The following is a 16,228-nucleotide window of genomic DNA, read 5'->3' as shown; positions in this document are numbered from 1 at the left end:
ATATTCTGCCAAAACAAATTAGCTGCTGGCACTGGGAGCAGATTCATTAGGACCCAAAGGAAATTATATCACTGAGAGCTGCTCCCAGGTGTGTGTGAGCTCAGAAACATGCCAGCATCTTCTCAGGGAACCTTGGGGAAAAGCCCTTAAACTTTTTACCAAGCAATTCCAGACAACACTCCTCTTTCCTAATCTTCAGCAGAATGATCACTGAAAAAAAACTCTGAAGATGAGGCTAGAAATAAAGATGTACAATAGAAAAAAATGATCACAACAGAAAGGAAACAGGAGCCATAGGCAATAACTGCAGAGTCTATTAAGGAAGGATTATAACGTACATTTCCACCACTGCTTTTAACAAGGTTCACAATGGAAGAATTGTATAATTTATTAAAGGAAAAAAAAATGTTGCAAACCCATATATACCTTTTATGACCTTCCTGAACTCCCATGACAAAGACACTTACAATTTGATGGTAACAGGTATGAGGCTGAGGCCTGCGTGCTTGAGACCAAGCATGCTACTAGCCATGGTAAAGTAGGGCTTGTTCCCAAGTGACACCAAGCAGGCAGCTCCTTGGAGCAGGAATGTGTGGCACACATTAGTGGTGGACAGCACATCATCAGCATTAGGGCATCTAATTGGGGCATATCTGCCCCACACATACAGTACCCCAAAGCAGGATGCTCCAATACTGCAGGAATTGAATTGCCATGTGCTACACTCACTGCCTCATCTGCACCATGTCACCTTTGTGCTGCTGGGTCACCAAACAGGTGACATCATATTTGTCTTAATACTGCAAACAAAGCTAGCCAGGGATTCTCCATCTCAAAAGAAAACCACACCAACACTACAGTATATAAACTACAAACTATAGCAGATGTATCAACATTTTCCATGGGAAAACAACAGTTTATTAAAGATTTTCCAACTTACCACTAATCCGAATTAAAGTTGTTATTTCAGATGGTTTTCACATCAGAACATATTTTTTAAGTCAACCCAACACTGCATTGCAGCTCCTTATCCCGGGAACATCTCTACCTGGTTCAGATGCCTGTTTCTTCCTGCAGCTGTTTGTTTCTGGCGGCTTCACTTCCCACAATACAAAGCGGGTTTCCCTCTGACGAAGCTCTCCAGCGCCTCTTGGACATTTAATTACGAGAGAAGGGCCTCAGATAATGAAAAGAGAACAACACGCTCCTGAACCAATGCTTCTGAAAAGTAATAAACTGCGGTAGGGAAATGCAATTTAATTTTGAACTGAGTCAGGAATTTCCCATGGAACACTAATTCTATTTGCTGCTCACCTCAGAGTGTCAGTCTATCTTTCTTAAGCAGTTTAGGAAGGTTGTGAAAGGTGCAGTGAACCTCTGCTTCCAAATCTGTGAATTCATCCTCCCTGACCCCTTTTGCCATACCCCTGGGGAACAGAGAAGTCAATTGTTCCAAGCCTTATCAGAGGCTGGTACATCATTTGGAGTACTGTGTCCAGTTCTGGGCTCCCCAGTACAAAAAAGACAGGGATCTCTTGGAAAAGGTCCAGCAGAGGGCCACAAAGATGATGAAGGGCCTGGAGCATCTCCCCTATGAGGAAAGGCTAAGTGAACTGGGTCTGCTTAGCCTTGAGAAAAGAAGACTGAGAGGGGACCTGATCCAGGTCTATAAATATCTGAGGTGTGGGGGTCAAAGTGGAGAGGCCAGACTCTTATCAACAGTGTGTGGAGACAGGACAAGGGGAAATGGACAGAAACCGGAGCATAGGAAGTTCTGCACAAATGTGCGCAAGAACTTCTTTATGGTGAGGGTGACGGAGACTGGAACAGGCTGCCCAGGGAGGTGGTGGAGTCTCCTTCTCTGGAGATATTCAAGACCTGCCTAGACGCCTACCTGTGTGACGTGGTGTAGGGAGCCTGCTTTGGCAGGGGGTTGGACTCACTGGTCTCTGGAGGTCCCTTCCAACCCCTACGATTCTGTGATGCTGTGATCCTGAGGCAATGCCTATTCCCTACAGGACCTGCCATCTAAATACAAGCGCTCCCTTCCATTTTGCAGGGGTTTAGAAAACTCAGCTTGCCCAAATCTGCACAGGAATCCAGTGCAAAAGCAAGAAACAACCATAGCTCTGCTAAGACCCACTGTGATGTTTCACTCATCCAACATACATATTTTTTCTCAAACTTCTTCTTCCACTTCAATACCAAAACATCTTAATGTAAGAACCAGCTGGCCTGGAATTTTGCATGGGACTGAAGTGTTTAAGTAGTACCAGCTAGCTAAGAAAACATCCAACTATTATCAACAATCAGAGAACTGGCTTAAATGGCATTTCTCACTCTTGTAATCGTTCTTCTCTCTACAATTGTACTGAAGATTCTGCATTTCCCTCTCCTTCATCCCCCACATTTAACCACACAGAAAACAATTCACAGAAAACAATTCACAGAAGTATAGAATCACCAAGGCTGGAAAAGTCCTCCAAGATCATCCAGCCCAGCTGCCCTCCTACCACCACCATTTCCCTTAGTCCAACAGATCTGCTCACCCAGGTGTTTTGCAAAATCAACAGGTTGATCAACTGGATCAAATGGAAGAAAGACAATCAAACATATCAGATCCATCATCTTTCCTTCAAGCATTTCTATTTCAGTTCGTTCGCTTGCACATATTTTGCAAGGCACACAATGACACTGCATGAGTCTCTTTGTGCTTGTATGTAGAACTAGAAATGCTCAGTGTTCCAGGAACCTGCAGGCAGTACCCACTTCCTACAGCCCTCGTGGGCACCACCGACACATCAGGAATGCTGAACCTATTTGGGTGAATGGGCGCCAACGCCAAGTCTAGGAGCATCCCTGCTGCAAACGTGCAGTACTCGTGCCCAAAATACATGACGTTGCCACTTAGGCGATTCTCATATACAAGATGAATCCACTAGATACTGCAATTACTTTTGGTAAACTGTGGAAAGAACAAAACTCTTTGGTTCTTCTTACTCACAAACTCACATCTTAAGTAAAGACCATCAGGGGAACGCATATGTTTTTTTCATTACTGATAGGATTGATTTGGTTTAAACATAAAAACCAAAATGTAAATAAATATCAATGCCAAAAGCCAAGTAAGAGCGTTATTTGAGAGCAAACAAACACCAGGTTTAAAGATAATGAACGCTGTGCTGTGATCAAACTCACACAAGGAAATAGCAGGTAAGTGAATGCACTGCCAAACAAGCAAACAGATACTGATTGTATCCCCTGCACTGTGGAAAACAGTTGGCTTTTCAACTCTGTAACAAAAAAGCAGCATTTCAGGCAGCACATCTCCCTGATGAAGGGCAAAGGTTTAAAACAAAATCCAGCCGATAGGGAAACAGCACTCAAAACTGTAAGGGAAAGATTATTCAAGACAAAGACTCACTAAGTACAAGAAACCCTGTGAGTTAACCCTCTGTTAGAGAATAAAGTTCAAACAATATGTATTAAGAAAATAGGGCAAAAGAACTCACAAGGGAAAGCATTACTTGGATATCTACCTTTAAGGAACTCCTGGGCTCTGAAAACTGAGCTCCGAAAGCAGAAGCAAAGCAGAGTCACCACCGCAGCAAATGGCAAAAGGCAAGCTTCCTACTTACCCTATGGTATGCACCATGATCCCTCTTGCCACCTCAGTAATCCCACAGAATCCAGAATTAAGGTACTTTTTAAGGGAATATTAGAGTCTTGAGAGGAGACAGAGGAAAGCTGACAGGCAGAGCTTTGCGAGGAGCCAGGCAGACAGGGATGAATTTAAGTCCTGGCTCAAGATGCTGTGTATTCTGCGTCTATCTTTAACTTGTAAATGATTTGGTTTCACATTCCTCTGAAGTCCTGCTGGCAGATGCCTTTGTGGAGCTCTTACCAATCACAGGCACCCAGACCCCCCTCCCTCCTCTCCCTCTCCCCAAGCTGACATTCCATCCCCACCTCGCCCCCCATGCACAGCACATACCTCCCACAACACAACACAACACAACACACACAGCACACGCACTCTCCTCACCCCAACAAAAATAACCCCCTCTGTAAGCGGCTCGCACACACTGCCACCAAACACCACATTCTGAACATGCTGGTTTACATTTTGGAGGCTCGCACAGCCTGTGTGAATACACTAAAATAATCCAGTCCTTCCTTAGAAGCTGCTGCAAAACACGCCGTTGTAGCGCTTGGGAATAAAAATGCTTTAAGTGGCACTGCTTATGTTCAGTGTGTGGGGACCTGGGGTCATTGCTCGTGCCAAAACTACTATCAGCCAAAGTCTCTGAGTTTGAATCCTGCAGTCACTCGTTTAATCACAGTAAGAAATAGTAGGAACACTACAAAGCATTTTCTGTAGATGTCTGCAAATGCCACCAGCTCGTGGGGCACGAGGGCAAGGGAAAGAAAGGTGCAGGGCAGCACTGTCGTATCAAGCTCCAGCAGAAATGTATATTTGGATGCTAATAGCACCTTTGCCCACTCAGAGATCTGTAGAGAGAAACTGAGCATAGAATTAAAAAAGTCCATACTCGATTTCAAATGTTAAGACTCTGAACTTTCATTCTTCTTAAATGCGTGTCTCTTTACAATACCAATGCACTGCAATTTTGTTCGGAAGTCAGGCTCCGAAATAATTAAACTGCTGATTCTTGGCAGCTTTCAAGGCAATTAAGTGCACAACAAAAAAGTCTTTCCACAAAGCACAGAAAGCCAGGATTACTATCGGTGACTCCAGGAGTCGATACTGTTGACGCAAACCCCTGGCTCTTGATATCTGCCTTGGGAAGCAGCTGGTTTTTAATCTGTAAGCATGCATTCGGTTGAATACTGCTTGCCATCAGGATTTCCTTATCTCAAAGACTGGTGAGAAGGGAAGAATGCTGTATGTAAATGAATTACTGAACACTCTGTATTAAAACTGGAAAACAGCAATTTACTGTCACGACAGTTCAAGCAGAAAAATAAAGTAAATATCTCTGTTTCACAGTCCTTAGCCTCATCTTGCTGCCAGCACAGGTCAGGGCAGGGGGTGTGAGGCCAAGCTGTGTCCATCATCACTTAGTTAAAAACACAGTTTATAAATGCTCTGCCAATGGCCTATTTGATGAGACTTTACACTTTCCAGAGCACCCATGTTGAGAGGAGAGGCTGATCTAGTAATAAAAGTAAGTATGCATTTACTCCGGGCAAAGAAAGAAAACAGCTCAAACTTGGAAAGGCTGAAAGGGCTGCAAAATGACTCTGAAGGGCTGTATATTAGTGAAAAAGAAGTCTGCACTTCATCTCTGATGAGCTACTGTTAAAGATGCTGCTGCAGGAGACAGAGTTGGATAAAAACACAAAGTGCACACACAGCCCCTGCTGCGGTCAGTCCTGCAGGCAGGAAGGCAAGAGTTCCTAGCTTGGAATCAGCTAAGGTTCATGCACCTGGAAAAGCTGCCCGTAACATATAAATATTAAGGAATAAACTAGCTGACAAGATGACTCCTGAAGAATCAGATTTATTTTGAGTGGCTAATCTTTTTTACTATTAGAAATGCAAGACCTCAGTATGTTTAATGTCTGCTTTGCAGAGAGCTTTAAAAACTCCAGCAAGCAAAAAATATGCTACTGACTTCCTGCCAGAAATTAAGGCAGTCGCTCAACTTCTCCTCTGTCTTGGGTCCCAAAACTGTGGCTTGCTGATAGCAGGATTCAAGGAACACGTCTATTACTCAGTTTTAGGAGTTGCTGTGAATTGCAGGAACAATGCCTTGCACTGATTTCCAATAGAGCCACATCTACCATTACAAATCTCTCACACCAGAGAAGTCCTTACACCGCAGTGACTCCCATTCAAACAGAGGAACTCCATGCTGTGTAATGACAACACTGTACCTCAAATCAGTGTTCTTAAACTGTTCTGTAAGGATGGGAGACCTAAAGGGCAGATAAGCACCAGAAGCAAAGTTAACATTAGGTCTTAAGAAGCGCAGTACTTTAGAAGCTCAGAGAGACAAACAAGAAAGAACAAAGGCAAGTTGTACTTTTGTGGCTGAGGGCTCCTTTTCATTAACACAACCAGCAAGGAGGAAAACAGCTCTCCATGGAAGAAAGTGTGATGCACCAATGTAATGGATCAGAAGTGAGGTGAAGAATTAACACTGAGCTGGTTCTTGGACTCCAATCTACTTCTAAAGGATGCTTAATTGTAGGGGAAACAATGGAGGGGAATCCACAAAAAGAGATTAGGTTTTGGATCCTCTAAAAGAACACTAAGTATATGCTCCTCAAGTCTCATCACATGTTAATTATAAACATAAGAGTACATAGAGGTGGAGCTTTGAAAAACTGGATGCTTCAAATTTCTGGAGAAGCTTGGATGTTGATGTAGACAGCAAGATCCCATTCCCATGAATGGGACAGAGAGGTCCTATGTCCAAAAGAGAAGATAGGTGTCCAGTTCTCTCAGATGAAGAGGTGTACAGCAATACCAGCACCTCACGTGTCCAGAGCTGAACATGGCAGCCAGCAGAGCGTATAGCTGGGAGAGATTTACCAAAGCTGGGAGGATTACTGCTTTTCCTCTCTTAGCAAGGCCTGTTGCTTAAATACATCAGCAAAAGCAACACTGGGGAGCACCGGTACCATTAGATTTGAGACATACAAAATACAAAGCAGGAATGAGTTACTGTAGAGGCAGGAGCTGTTGTGTAGAGAAAGATGAAGAGGTGAGAGTAATTTGGTACTAGTCTCAAATACAAATACGTAACGTGTTTGAAACCATGTGACTTCCTACCCATTTCCAATTTAGCCCAGTGCCTATGAGGCATGCACTGTCCCTTCATATTCAGCTATTTTTAACGTGCATAGAATTTGCTCTTGATCTTCCCTTGTCTGTCAGCATCTTGAATTCATTTCTCTTGACAGTCTTAAGATTTGGGCTTACTGGGACAAGCAACATTTTTCACCCTACGGGCTCTGTCCTTCTAAGTCTTACTCAGAGTAATTCTTGCTCGCGGGAACAATCTCTTTAACCTCTACAGCTGATTTCAGCACAGGCTCATTCAAGAGTAAGAGCTTTGAGCAGAGGACTGCCATTACATTGACAGGAATGCAGTTCCATGCGTCATGGTGGATCAAATACATGGGCTTTTTTCGGTGATACTTAAATCGACTCCATTACCCCCAGTCTATCTCCAGACTTAGTGACTCAGCTGCTTGGTTATACTAGAAGTCCTGTCCAGTGAGGTCCAACAGGCAAGGTTTGGCCACGAATTACCCTACATGTTGCTCCTCTCCTATCTAGTGCCTTTGTAGTAAGCCATAATAGTATAGCCTAAGTTGGAAGAGACCCTTAAGAATCATCTAGTCCATCTCCTGGCTTCACACAAGAGAATTCAAATTGAAAGCCTATGTCTGATAGTGCTGTCCAAACACTCCTTGAGCTCCATCAGCTTGGGGCTATGACCACTGCCCTGGGCAGCCTGTTCCATGCCCACTGCCCTCTGGTGAAGAACCTTTCCCTAACCCCCACTCCAAGGGTAGTCCCCCCTGACACAGCTCCACGCTATTCCCTTGGGCCCTGTTGCTGTCAGCAGAGAACAGAGCTCAGCGCTGCCCCTCCACTCCCTGTGATGAGCTGCAGACTGCCATGAGACCTCCCCTCAGCCTTCTCACACTTTCTTATCCAGGCCCTCCTTTGAACACTCTCTGCTAGTTTTATGCCCTTCTCATAGCATGGTACCCAAACCCACACCCAGTGCTGGAGGTGAGATGGCACAGCACAGAGCAGAGTAGCACAGTCCCTTTCCTCACCCACCAACAGTGATAGGCCTGATGCACCCCAGAGTACAGGTGGCCCTTTGGGTTGCCAGAGCATGCTGCTCTCATTTAACTTCTTGTCAACCAAGACCTCCAAATCCCTTTTCATGGGGTTGCTCACAAGCTTATCACCCTCATTTTATATATATATATATAACACTAAGACAAGTCCTCCTACTGCTCCTAGGAGGCTTATCACCTAACAGCAGGCCTACAGCTCATTACGGGGAGTGGAGGGGATAATCTAAATTGACCAGTAAAACAAAGACCTCTGAGATTCAATAAAATCAAAAGAACTTAAATCAGTGAGTCATTATAAGTCATTTTTACTTCACTGAAAGGGAAAACATGCACATACAAAACAAAACAAAAAACAAAGACAGGTAAACCTAATTCCACCCAGTGCTGAGTCCTGGAAAAGTCCTTCCTGGCCTGATGGTGCTCACAGATAAATAAAAAAGGCTGTATCATCCATTATTGGCTCCCCGCCTGAAAATGCTGAACTTGGAAGGTTTGAAGTGACAGCTGTATTTCATTAAAGTTGCTTGGTGAGCAGCGCATCTAATGAAGATTGTTTTCCTAAGGATTTAAGGACCTTGTTAATTACTGCTCCCGGTGACAGCAATCCCTGTTTCCTATAAACTCCCATCAATATCCCTATCCCTCAGGAACTGAGAGCTGCCCATGTCTACCTTCAGCTTCCTCTCACCTACCATGCAGTCGTGCTGCAACACTATCTCCACAGTGATCCTTTGAATTTCCCCAGGCCTCCACAACTGTCCTTCTAGCTGCTGCCATAATCTGGTTCTGAAATCATGTCTGTTCTAGCCCTACATGCGAAAGTACTGATGAGTGCTAAATAGGAGAGCTCATGGCATCCAGTGCCTGAAAAGAATAGCTGAAACTTACATCAGACTAAAGACTGCAGCACCAAAATTCATCTTGTCACAACTTTATCCTGATATTCATGTCTTTCATCTTGAAATCATGAAGCAAATGGAATCTTTTTATTAAGAAAATGGCTCTGCTATCCTTTCTCATTCCAGCACCTTGGTTTCATTGCAATGCTATGCTCTAAAGTGAAAGAAGACTTCCAGTAAGTTCTTTCATTAAGGTGCCACAAATGTTAGGTATTTACATTAGCCTAGACAGACAACCACAGGCCTTTCGTGGAAAGTTGGCCAATGTCTGAAGTGTGCGTGCAGGCAGACACACGTGTAGATGAAGAGACATACACTTCTTTCAGGACCGGGAGAAAAAATCTATGAAATACATCCTCTGTTCAGTTTAGCCCAACACAGGAACGTCCATCTTTCATTAATCCCACATCCCACCAGAAAATCCTTCCCGCTCTAAAATGAATCACAGAATCATAGAATCACAGAATCATAGAATCAAAGAATCACAGAATGGCCTAAGTTGAAAAGGACCACAATGATCACCTGGTTTCAACCCCCCTGCTATGTGCAGGGTTGCCAACCACCAGCCAAGATCCACAACCAGCCTGGCCTTGAATACCTGCAGGGATGGGGCATCCACAGCCTCCTTGGGCAACCTGTTCCAGTGCATCACCATACTCTGTGAAAAACTTCCTCCTAATATCTAACCTAAACCTCCCTTGTCTCAGTTTAAAACCATTCCCCCTTGTCCTATCACTGTCCACCCTCGTAAACAGCCATTCCCCCTCCTGTTTATATGCTCCCTTCACGTACTGGAAGGGTCTCCCAGGAGCCTTCTCTTCTCCAAACTAAACAAGCCCAGTTCCCTTAACCTTTCCTCATAGGAGAGGTGCTCCAGCCCTCTGATCATCTTAGTGGCCCTCCTCTGGACCTGCTCCAAGAGCTCTGAGTCTCTCTTAAGCTCTCAGCTTACTTTATTCAACTCTCTAGACAAAAACTTTGGTGAAAGAGGAAAACTTATTTAAAAAAAAAAAAAAAAGAAAAAAATACCTAACAAGAACACAGGAGGAAGCCTAAAAATCTCACAAGATTTTTGATGATTGTTGGAGCATCAATATCTAGGGCAGCGACAGGAATCCTGCCAGATCAGTTATACAAATGCCAGCAGTGTCTGCCTCACACCCTGAGGTGTGTGGGGCTCTGCAGACATCGTGGCAGGTGTCATGGACACACAGTCGTCTCCTGCCATCTGCGTCCCGACCCCATGGCACCCACACGCCCCACGGGTTGTGGCTGGATCCTGCTGGGAGAGCAGGGATAGAAGGGGATGCTGCTGAGCCCGGGGGTGCGAGATGGGAGGGAGCATGCGGGGAGAGACTGCCTGGGAGAAGCTTGTCCTACTGCTCCCTCTGCTGTACCCATCCTGCAGAGAAATCCCAAATGTCAGCCAGAGAAGCCGAGATGACAGATGGAACCTTTCAGTGAGAAATCCGCACGGACACAGGTGGACTAGAAAAAGGGGAGAAATCGCACTGATGAGGAAGGAAAGACCATCACACGCAGGAGATGGCGCGATGCGCGTCTTCCCGCGTTCAGCACATTAAATGCCTTTTGCTCTGTACCTGCTAGGAGAGATGTTATCCTTCTGCTTCCAGCACGGCGCAGGGAACACGGGGAAACAACGCCTCTCCTTGAGCGCGGTCTTCCCGCTTTATAACCTATATTTAGCTGATGATCTCATCCTACGAGGACGGGTGTCACGATCAGCTGCGCGGCTCAGCCTGCAGAGAGGCGCATGAAGCTCCCCAGGCATGGTTGCTTACAGCAGCCAAATGACAAGTTATGCAATGCCGGCAGCAAATGCCTCGCATACCCTGGGCTCCTCGCAGACATCAAACGGGAAGGAAGAAACACCCAACCTGGGAGTCATGTTAATGCCACACCGAATTTCACACGACAAAGCACAGGCAAAAGAGATGAAGGGGGAAAATGGGCTTACGGAAAGACAAATAATGATTTGTGAATTATCAATTTGATCATTGCTAAAAGATCGACTTTTTTAACCCACCACCACCTGACCATTACTCTGGTCAAAAATCCCACCGTGCACACTATTTCTCAGGGCTGAGAAATCAGCAGCATTGAATACCACCTAAGAAAGACATCTGCAGCTGCCACAAAAATCCTTCTTTGAATACAGTGAAAACTGGTACCCCAAGAAAAATACATGCTTTCAGTGCTCAGGCATTACAGTGCTTTTCTTGCAATCTTCAGAGCAATATTTCAGCTACCGCAAACTTCCCTTTCAGCCCTGATTTATGGAAATTCAAACCAGAGTAGAGACTACCTCAGACTAAGAAATCACTCTCAAGAGCTTTCCTCAGAGAAGGTGCAAACTCATCAGAATGGGAAGGAATGATTAGAAGAATCAGCACCTCCAGGAGAAGCATACATTTTCCATATGAAAAGAGACGATTAAAGGCTGCAAGTCCAAAAGGCTGGAGTGCAGCATTTATGATTTGGTGACTTTGAACCTCCAATCGTAACGCTCATCTTCAACTGTACAGAGAATTTCAGGAACTTTTACTGAAAATAAATCCCCAAATCTTCCCAACACCGGTATGAGATTAAAAAAATTAATTAGCGAATTTTAGAAACCAACAGATTAACTGCATTCCTTTTTCCTCCACGACCTAAGTATGATTTCCTTTATATTACAGAACATCTACCGGTTAATGAAAATATCAGAAACTGGATTTTATGATACAATGTGGTGATAAAAGTAAATTACATTTAAATGTCAATGGGATCTACGGAACAGTGCAAATCTGAAGAAACACATTCAATAATTTCAAAGTTGTGAATAATTAGCATTCAAACGCACTCGGTCATGACCTATTTCTTCTTGAAATGCTTTAATTTTAGCTTTTGCAAATCTATGCAAGCAGAGCAGTACCACAGTAGCAGCAGAACTGATGCAGAATCACAGAATCACAGAATTATCAAGGTTGGAAAAGACCTAGAAGATCATCTAGTCCAACCATTACCAATACTTCCAGGCAAAATCACATTCCTCAGCACCACATCCAAGCATTTCTTGAACACTCCCAACTGCAACACTGAGCCCTATTGAAAAATCCCACCCTGAAAAGAGTGGCTCCAGCAACGCAATAGGAGATGATGATCTGGGGCAGAATCCAGTCCATTCTTTCCAATTGTCCTACTGAAGATTTACATAAACACAAACAAATGCAAACAAATGCAGTTTTAGTCTCAAGACAGACATAATTATGTGCCTAACTCACACTTCCTCAGTTTCCATGAAAAAAGAAGCAATCTTCTTTACATTTATGGCTGGAATGGAATCAAATCAACTTCCAGAGGAAAAGAGATACATAGAAAAATATTTTATGCGTAAATAATCCAACAATAATTACAAACTACTTTAACATTGCTCTGTGAAGCATCATGACAAACAACCTGCAAATATACAGCGTGTATGCACAGAAGCTGAACACAGGTCTGGACGTAATCTACTTGCTGTCAGATACCAAAAAACTGCTTTGAATAAACACGTTTCTTATTGCAGCACCTCCTCCCCTCTCTTTGAATTCGTGTTGTCTATCCCCAAATAAAAGGAATTTTTCTTTTGCTTTGTTTGAAATAGTGCATGCTTTATCTGGGAACCTCAGACATCACAGCGTAAATTATTTGTACTCCTTGCTACACCAAGCCTTGCTCCAGGACTTTGTGACTGAACGCAGAATACCTGAGGGAAATCAAATTAACAGCAGCTGAGACAAGACTATTAAAGGCATGTTTTCCCCTATGTACAGTAGTTTGCTAATGGCATCAAGACCATCCACCAAGGATAAAGCAAGGACATTTCTCTGAGCCCTCACTGTATTTCTCATTACTGCCTACTTCCCTGAAGAAGCTGAGGACACGGTGATATTGATGGGCACTGGGGCTCCTCGAGTCTCAGTGTGAGCACACAGATCTCCCAAGCGCACGTACTATGAATCATGGAATGGCTCAGGTTGGAAGGAACCTTAAAGATCATTCCAAAACAAATCAAGTTATGTTTTGCTCAGGAATTGCTATGTTGTTTCTGGCTTTAAGCGCAACACGGCAAGGAAACTGAGCACCAAAAGCCCATCCTCCCCACCCACTCAGCCTGCTGGGAGTTCATGTCCTCCGGGTGGTGTCAATTCCTCCAGCTCCTGCACTGGGTTTGGGATGACACCTGTCTGCCTCCTGCAGCCTGTGCCAGTGCTCCGTCACCTGCACAGCACAGAAGTGCTCCTGGTGCTCTGAGGGAACATCCTGTGCTCCACTTTGTGCCCACTGCCTCTTGTCCTGGCACCAGGCAACACTGAACAGAGACTGACTCCATCCTCTTTGCACCCTCCTTGCACCCTCTATAGACACTGATGAGTGTCTTGCACCCTCTATAGACACTGATGAGATCCTCCTAAGCTTCCCCTTCTCCATGCTTAACAACCTCAGCTCCCTCAGCCTCCTCACAGGAGAGGTGCTCCAGGCCCTTTGTCATCTTCATGATTACTTGCTGTATTAATAGTGCAATGAATGAGAAGACAACTCAACTAAAGCAACTAAAACTTCAAGCTCGTATCTCCCAGCACTGCTTCAGCTAACATACTGTAAATTGCTAAAAGAGTATTTTCATTTTGTTTAGGAAACGGGAAAAAACAACTAGGTAAAAGAAGGAAAGAATGCAGCTCTCTTCAAAAGCCTCTTTAATCAGCCCCAGTTTCTGAATCAACGCTGAGCACAAAGATTTTATTTTCGCTTAATGAAAACTGAACAGACCAAAAAACAACAAAAGAAGTATCTTTACAAAAGATACAGATCCTACCTCACCAGTAAATAATTAAACCTCCCCTCTGTTCCCTTCCACTTTCTATTTTAAGGCTTTTCATTACGTGGGATCAAAGTCAGCTCGAGCTGGAAAGAGTTAGAGATATCCATCACAGAGGCAGGCTAGCTGGGTGATCTCAGCCCTGGTGGCACCTACTTGTGCTCCTGGTGACACCAGCAATGTCAGGCACACAACCTGAAACCCGAGGCGGGGTGCAGAAACCCTTGTTGCTCAAGCAAAGCAAATAAGTGACTGTAAAGCTGGCATCGGGACAGCACTGCCTGTAGCCAGTTCAATAGGGAGGTTAAAACTGAAAGGCAAAGCTAAAAGAGATTAATGAAAAGTCTGTTCTACCTTTTTAAACCTGAAATGTAGTTTACCCTGTGGAGCTGTCTGCATTATATTATAATTGGGACCAAAAAGGACTATTAAAAATATTCATTAGATTGTTAATGAATTCCTGCATGTTCCCATTAGAAACTCATTTGTTTCAGAAAGAAAGGATATAATCCTTAATGAACCTTGCTTTCTTTAAGCAACAGAAGACAAATATTTATATTTCCTGACACTAGCAATGATTCAATGTGAGGGATTAAGAAGAAAATTCCCCTTTTGTCACATTATTTCATAGCTATCCACTGGCCAGTTGGAAACTGTCAGGAACAAAGTACTGGGGTCAGACCCAACACAACGTTTGCTTAACACTAAAGTTTAGTCAAGAGATTTCTGTGTAAAACTTCTGCTTAAGAAAAAAAAGCCCACAAAGATTATAGCCCTGGGAGTGCACCACAAACCTTTGCTTTCTAAAGCATTTTTCCACTCTGGTGGTAGCTAGCAGCACTTGAAGATGAAGGCAGCAAGCATACATCAATTCCACTTGCCTTAGTGTGTAAAAACACCTTGGCTAAGGTTTGGGCCAAGGCACATTAATTCACTTCTTGGAACTGCTTGACACGTTCCACACAAATGTGACTTCTGGTCTGGCACCGTAGTTATCAGCACTTGCAATTCTGGGAGCTTCAGGGGTCTGCCAGCAGATGAAGATTGCCACTACACCGTGATACAAAAGAAAACCACAGAACTGTTACACATTAAAAACACATCTCATCACTGGGAAATTTATGCAAGTCATTTCTCAGAGTCTACCAAGATGAAAACAACAAAATACTTCAGCACATCGCAAGCTGGCAGAGCTACTTCAAACACTACTCTAGGTCAGGACTGCAGAGCAGGACCTTTTCCCAGTGGGGAAATGCTCCTTGAAGGTGTGCAAAGGCCCCGGACAGCAACATTCTCCCGTACAGCTTCATTACTGTCTATGCGTGGGAACAGCTCCCTTAAGTGTGTGATTCTCCAGTTTACTTCAAGGCAGTTTTTAATCAAATTCGTGAAATTACATTCAGCTGGTAGCAGACAGATAAATAAACCCACATTATTCAGGCCCAAGAGTTCCTCAAGTGGAAAAAAAATAAAATAAAATAAAATTGCAATTAAAGAAAAAAAATCAGATTGGAAAGGTTTTGCTGCTTTATGTGGGAGTTAGCTGCATGCAGAATCGTACTGTATTTCTTGGTTCAGACGAAGTAAGCTGTACTGACAAGAGAATGCTGAATTAGATCCGGTTGTAACCCGAGGTGAACCTGCAGGATAAACCTTACGTCATTGTATTGCTGCAGTTCTCTTTTTCTTCCATGAGCAAACGTGGCTCGCTTCCCTCAGTCTCCAAAATGTCACATCGGCAGTGCTGTTCATGAGGTATAAGCTGAAATAGAGCATGTTTGGATTTATTCATTTCAGGCCTCTGGGAACGGAACTGAGCTACAGAAAAACTGAAGTATGACTGCAGAAGCATGAGAGAGGCAGAAGAGAAGATCTCTTACGGATAACAGAGGTTATAAAAACCTATCTATCTTGTGTTGAAAGGCATTCACGCATTCCTGGTTTGCAATGATGACTACCCAGGGTCAGACCAACTCTGCTCCCTTTTCTACATGCTTGTAAGGGCATTCTGCCTTGAATCAGGGCAACTGAAAGCAAGACCCTCCTGGCTTCAGAGTGTAAAAAATTACCTAATTTCCACAGCATCCTACACACAAGCTTGCAGGATAAGATACAGCTCTCCTCAACAGCCAAATAATTCTTTGTGTCTGCTTTCCAATAGCACGAAGGACAACAAGGACACCAGTACCTGGCACAGCAATCCCTTCTGCCAAATTTCCAAGATCACATCATTGCTTCAGAGACATAGCTGTGCAGAAAATACAGCTGCTACATTTGGCCTCGTGACCACGCTCTGTGCTCCTCCTTAAGGCACAGATCAACTTTGTGTTTGTCAGTCAGCTGGAAGCTGGGTGGCATAAGGTGAACAGACACTGCACCATCTCTGTATATGAAGGCTCCCTGACCTGTTAGGATGATTGCTGACTTCCTGCGGCATGGTTGACTATACAGAAGTCTTCAGATTAACCTGAGTAGCCAGAGAAAAACAACTCTCTATGTAGTTGTGCTAACTAGGAACAGACAGACCTCTGCTCCATCTCACAGCTCTTTGCCCACAAAGGCCTGGAAGAAATGTTCACTCTGCTCAGTGGGACTGGTAGGACACCATTAAATTGATTCA

General features: G+C 44.0%; 1 protein-coding gene across 25 annotated transcripts in view; it reads right to left on the bottom strand.

Annotated features, from left to right (window-relative positions):
* DTNA (dystrobrevin alpha) overlaps positions 1–16,228 on the bottom strand; it is a 189,943-nt gene that overhangs the window by 148,258 nt on the left and 25,457 nt on the right. For 5 of the 25 annotated variants that reach the window (XM_015855529.2, XM_032442707.1, XM_032442712.1 and 2 more), the window contains exon 1: positions 3,639–3,798. The exons of 1 other annotated variant lie outside the window; for it this stretch is intronic. In XM_015855529.2, the coding sequence (XP_015711015.2) occupies positions 3,639–3,655 (17 nt within the window). In that variant the 5' untranslated portion in view covers positions 3,656–3,798. Of the gene's footprint in view, positions 1–3,638; positions 3,802–10,348; positions 10,452–16,228 lie in introns of those variants that run through there. 19 more of the 25 variants (XM_032442709.1, XM_015855535.2, XM_032442716.1 and 16 more) reach the window with 6 other exon arrangements.

This window comes from Coturnix japonica, chromosome 2 (assembly GCF_001577835.2).
Source record: "Coturnix japonica isolate 7356 chromosome 2, Coturnix japonica 2.1, whole genome shotgun sequence".
Taxonomy (NCBI): domain Eukaryota; kingdom Metazoa; phylum Chordata; class Aves; order Galliformes; family Phasianidae; genus Coturnix; species Coturnix japonica.
Note: the sequence above shows the minus strand (reverse complement) of the source record. Positions and strands in the feature narration are given on the sequence as shown.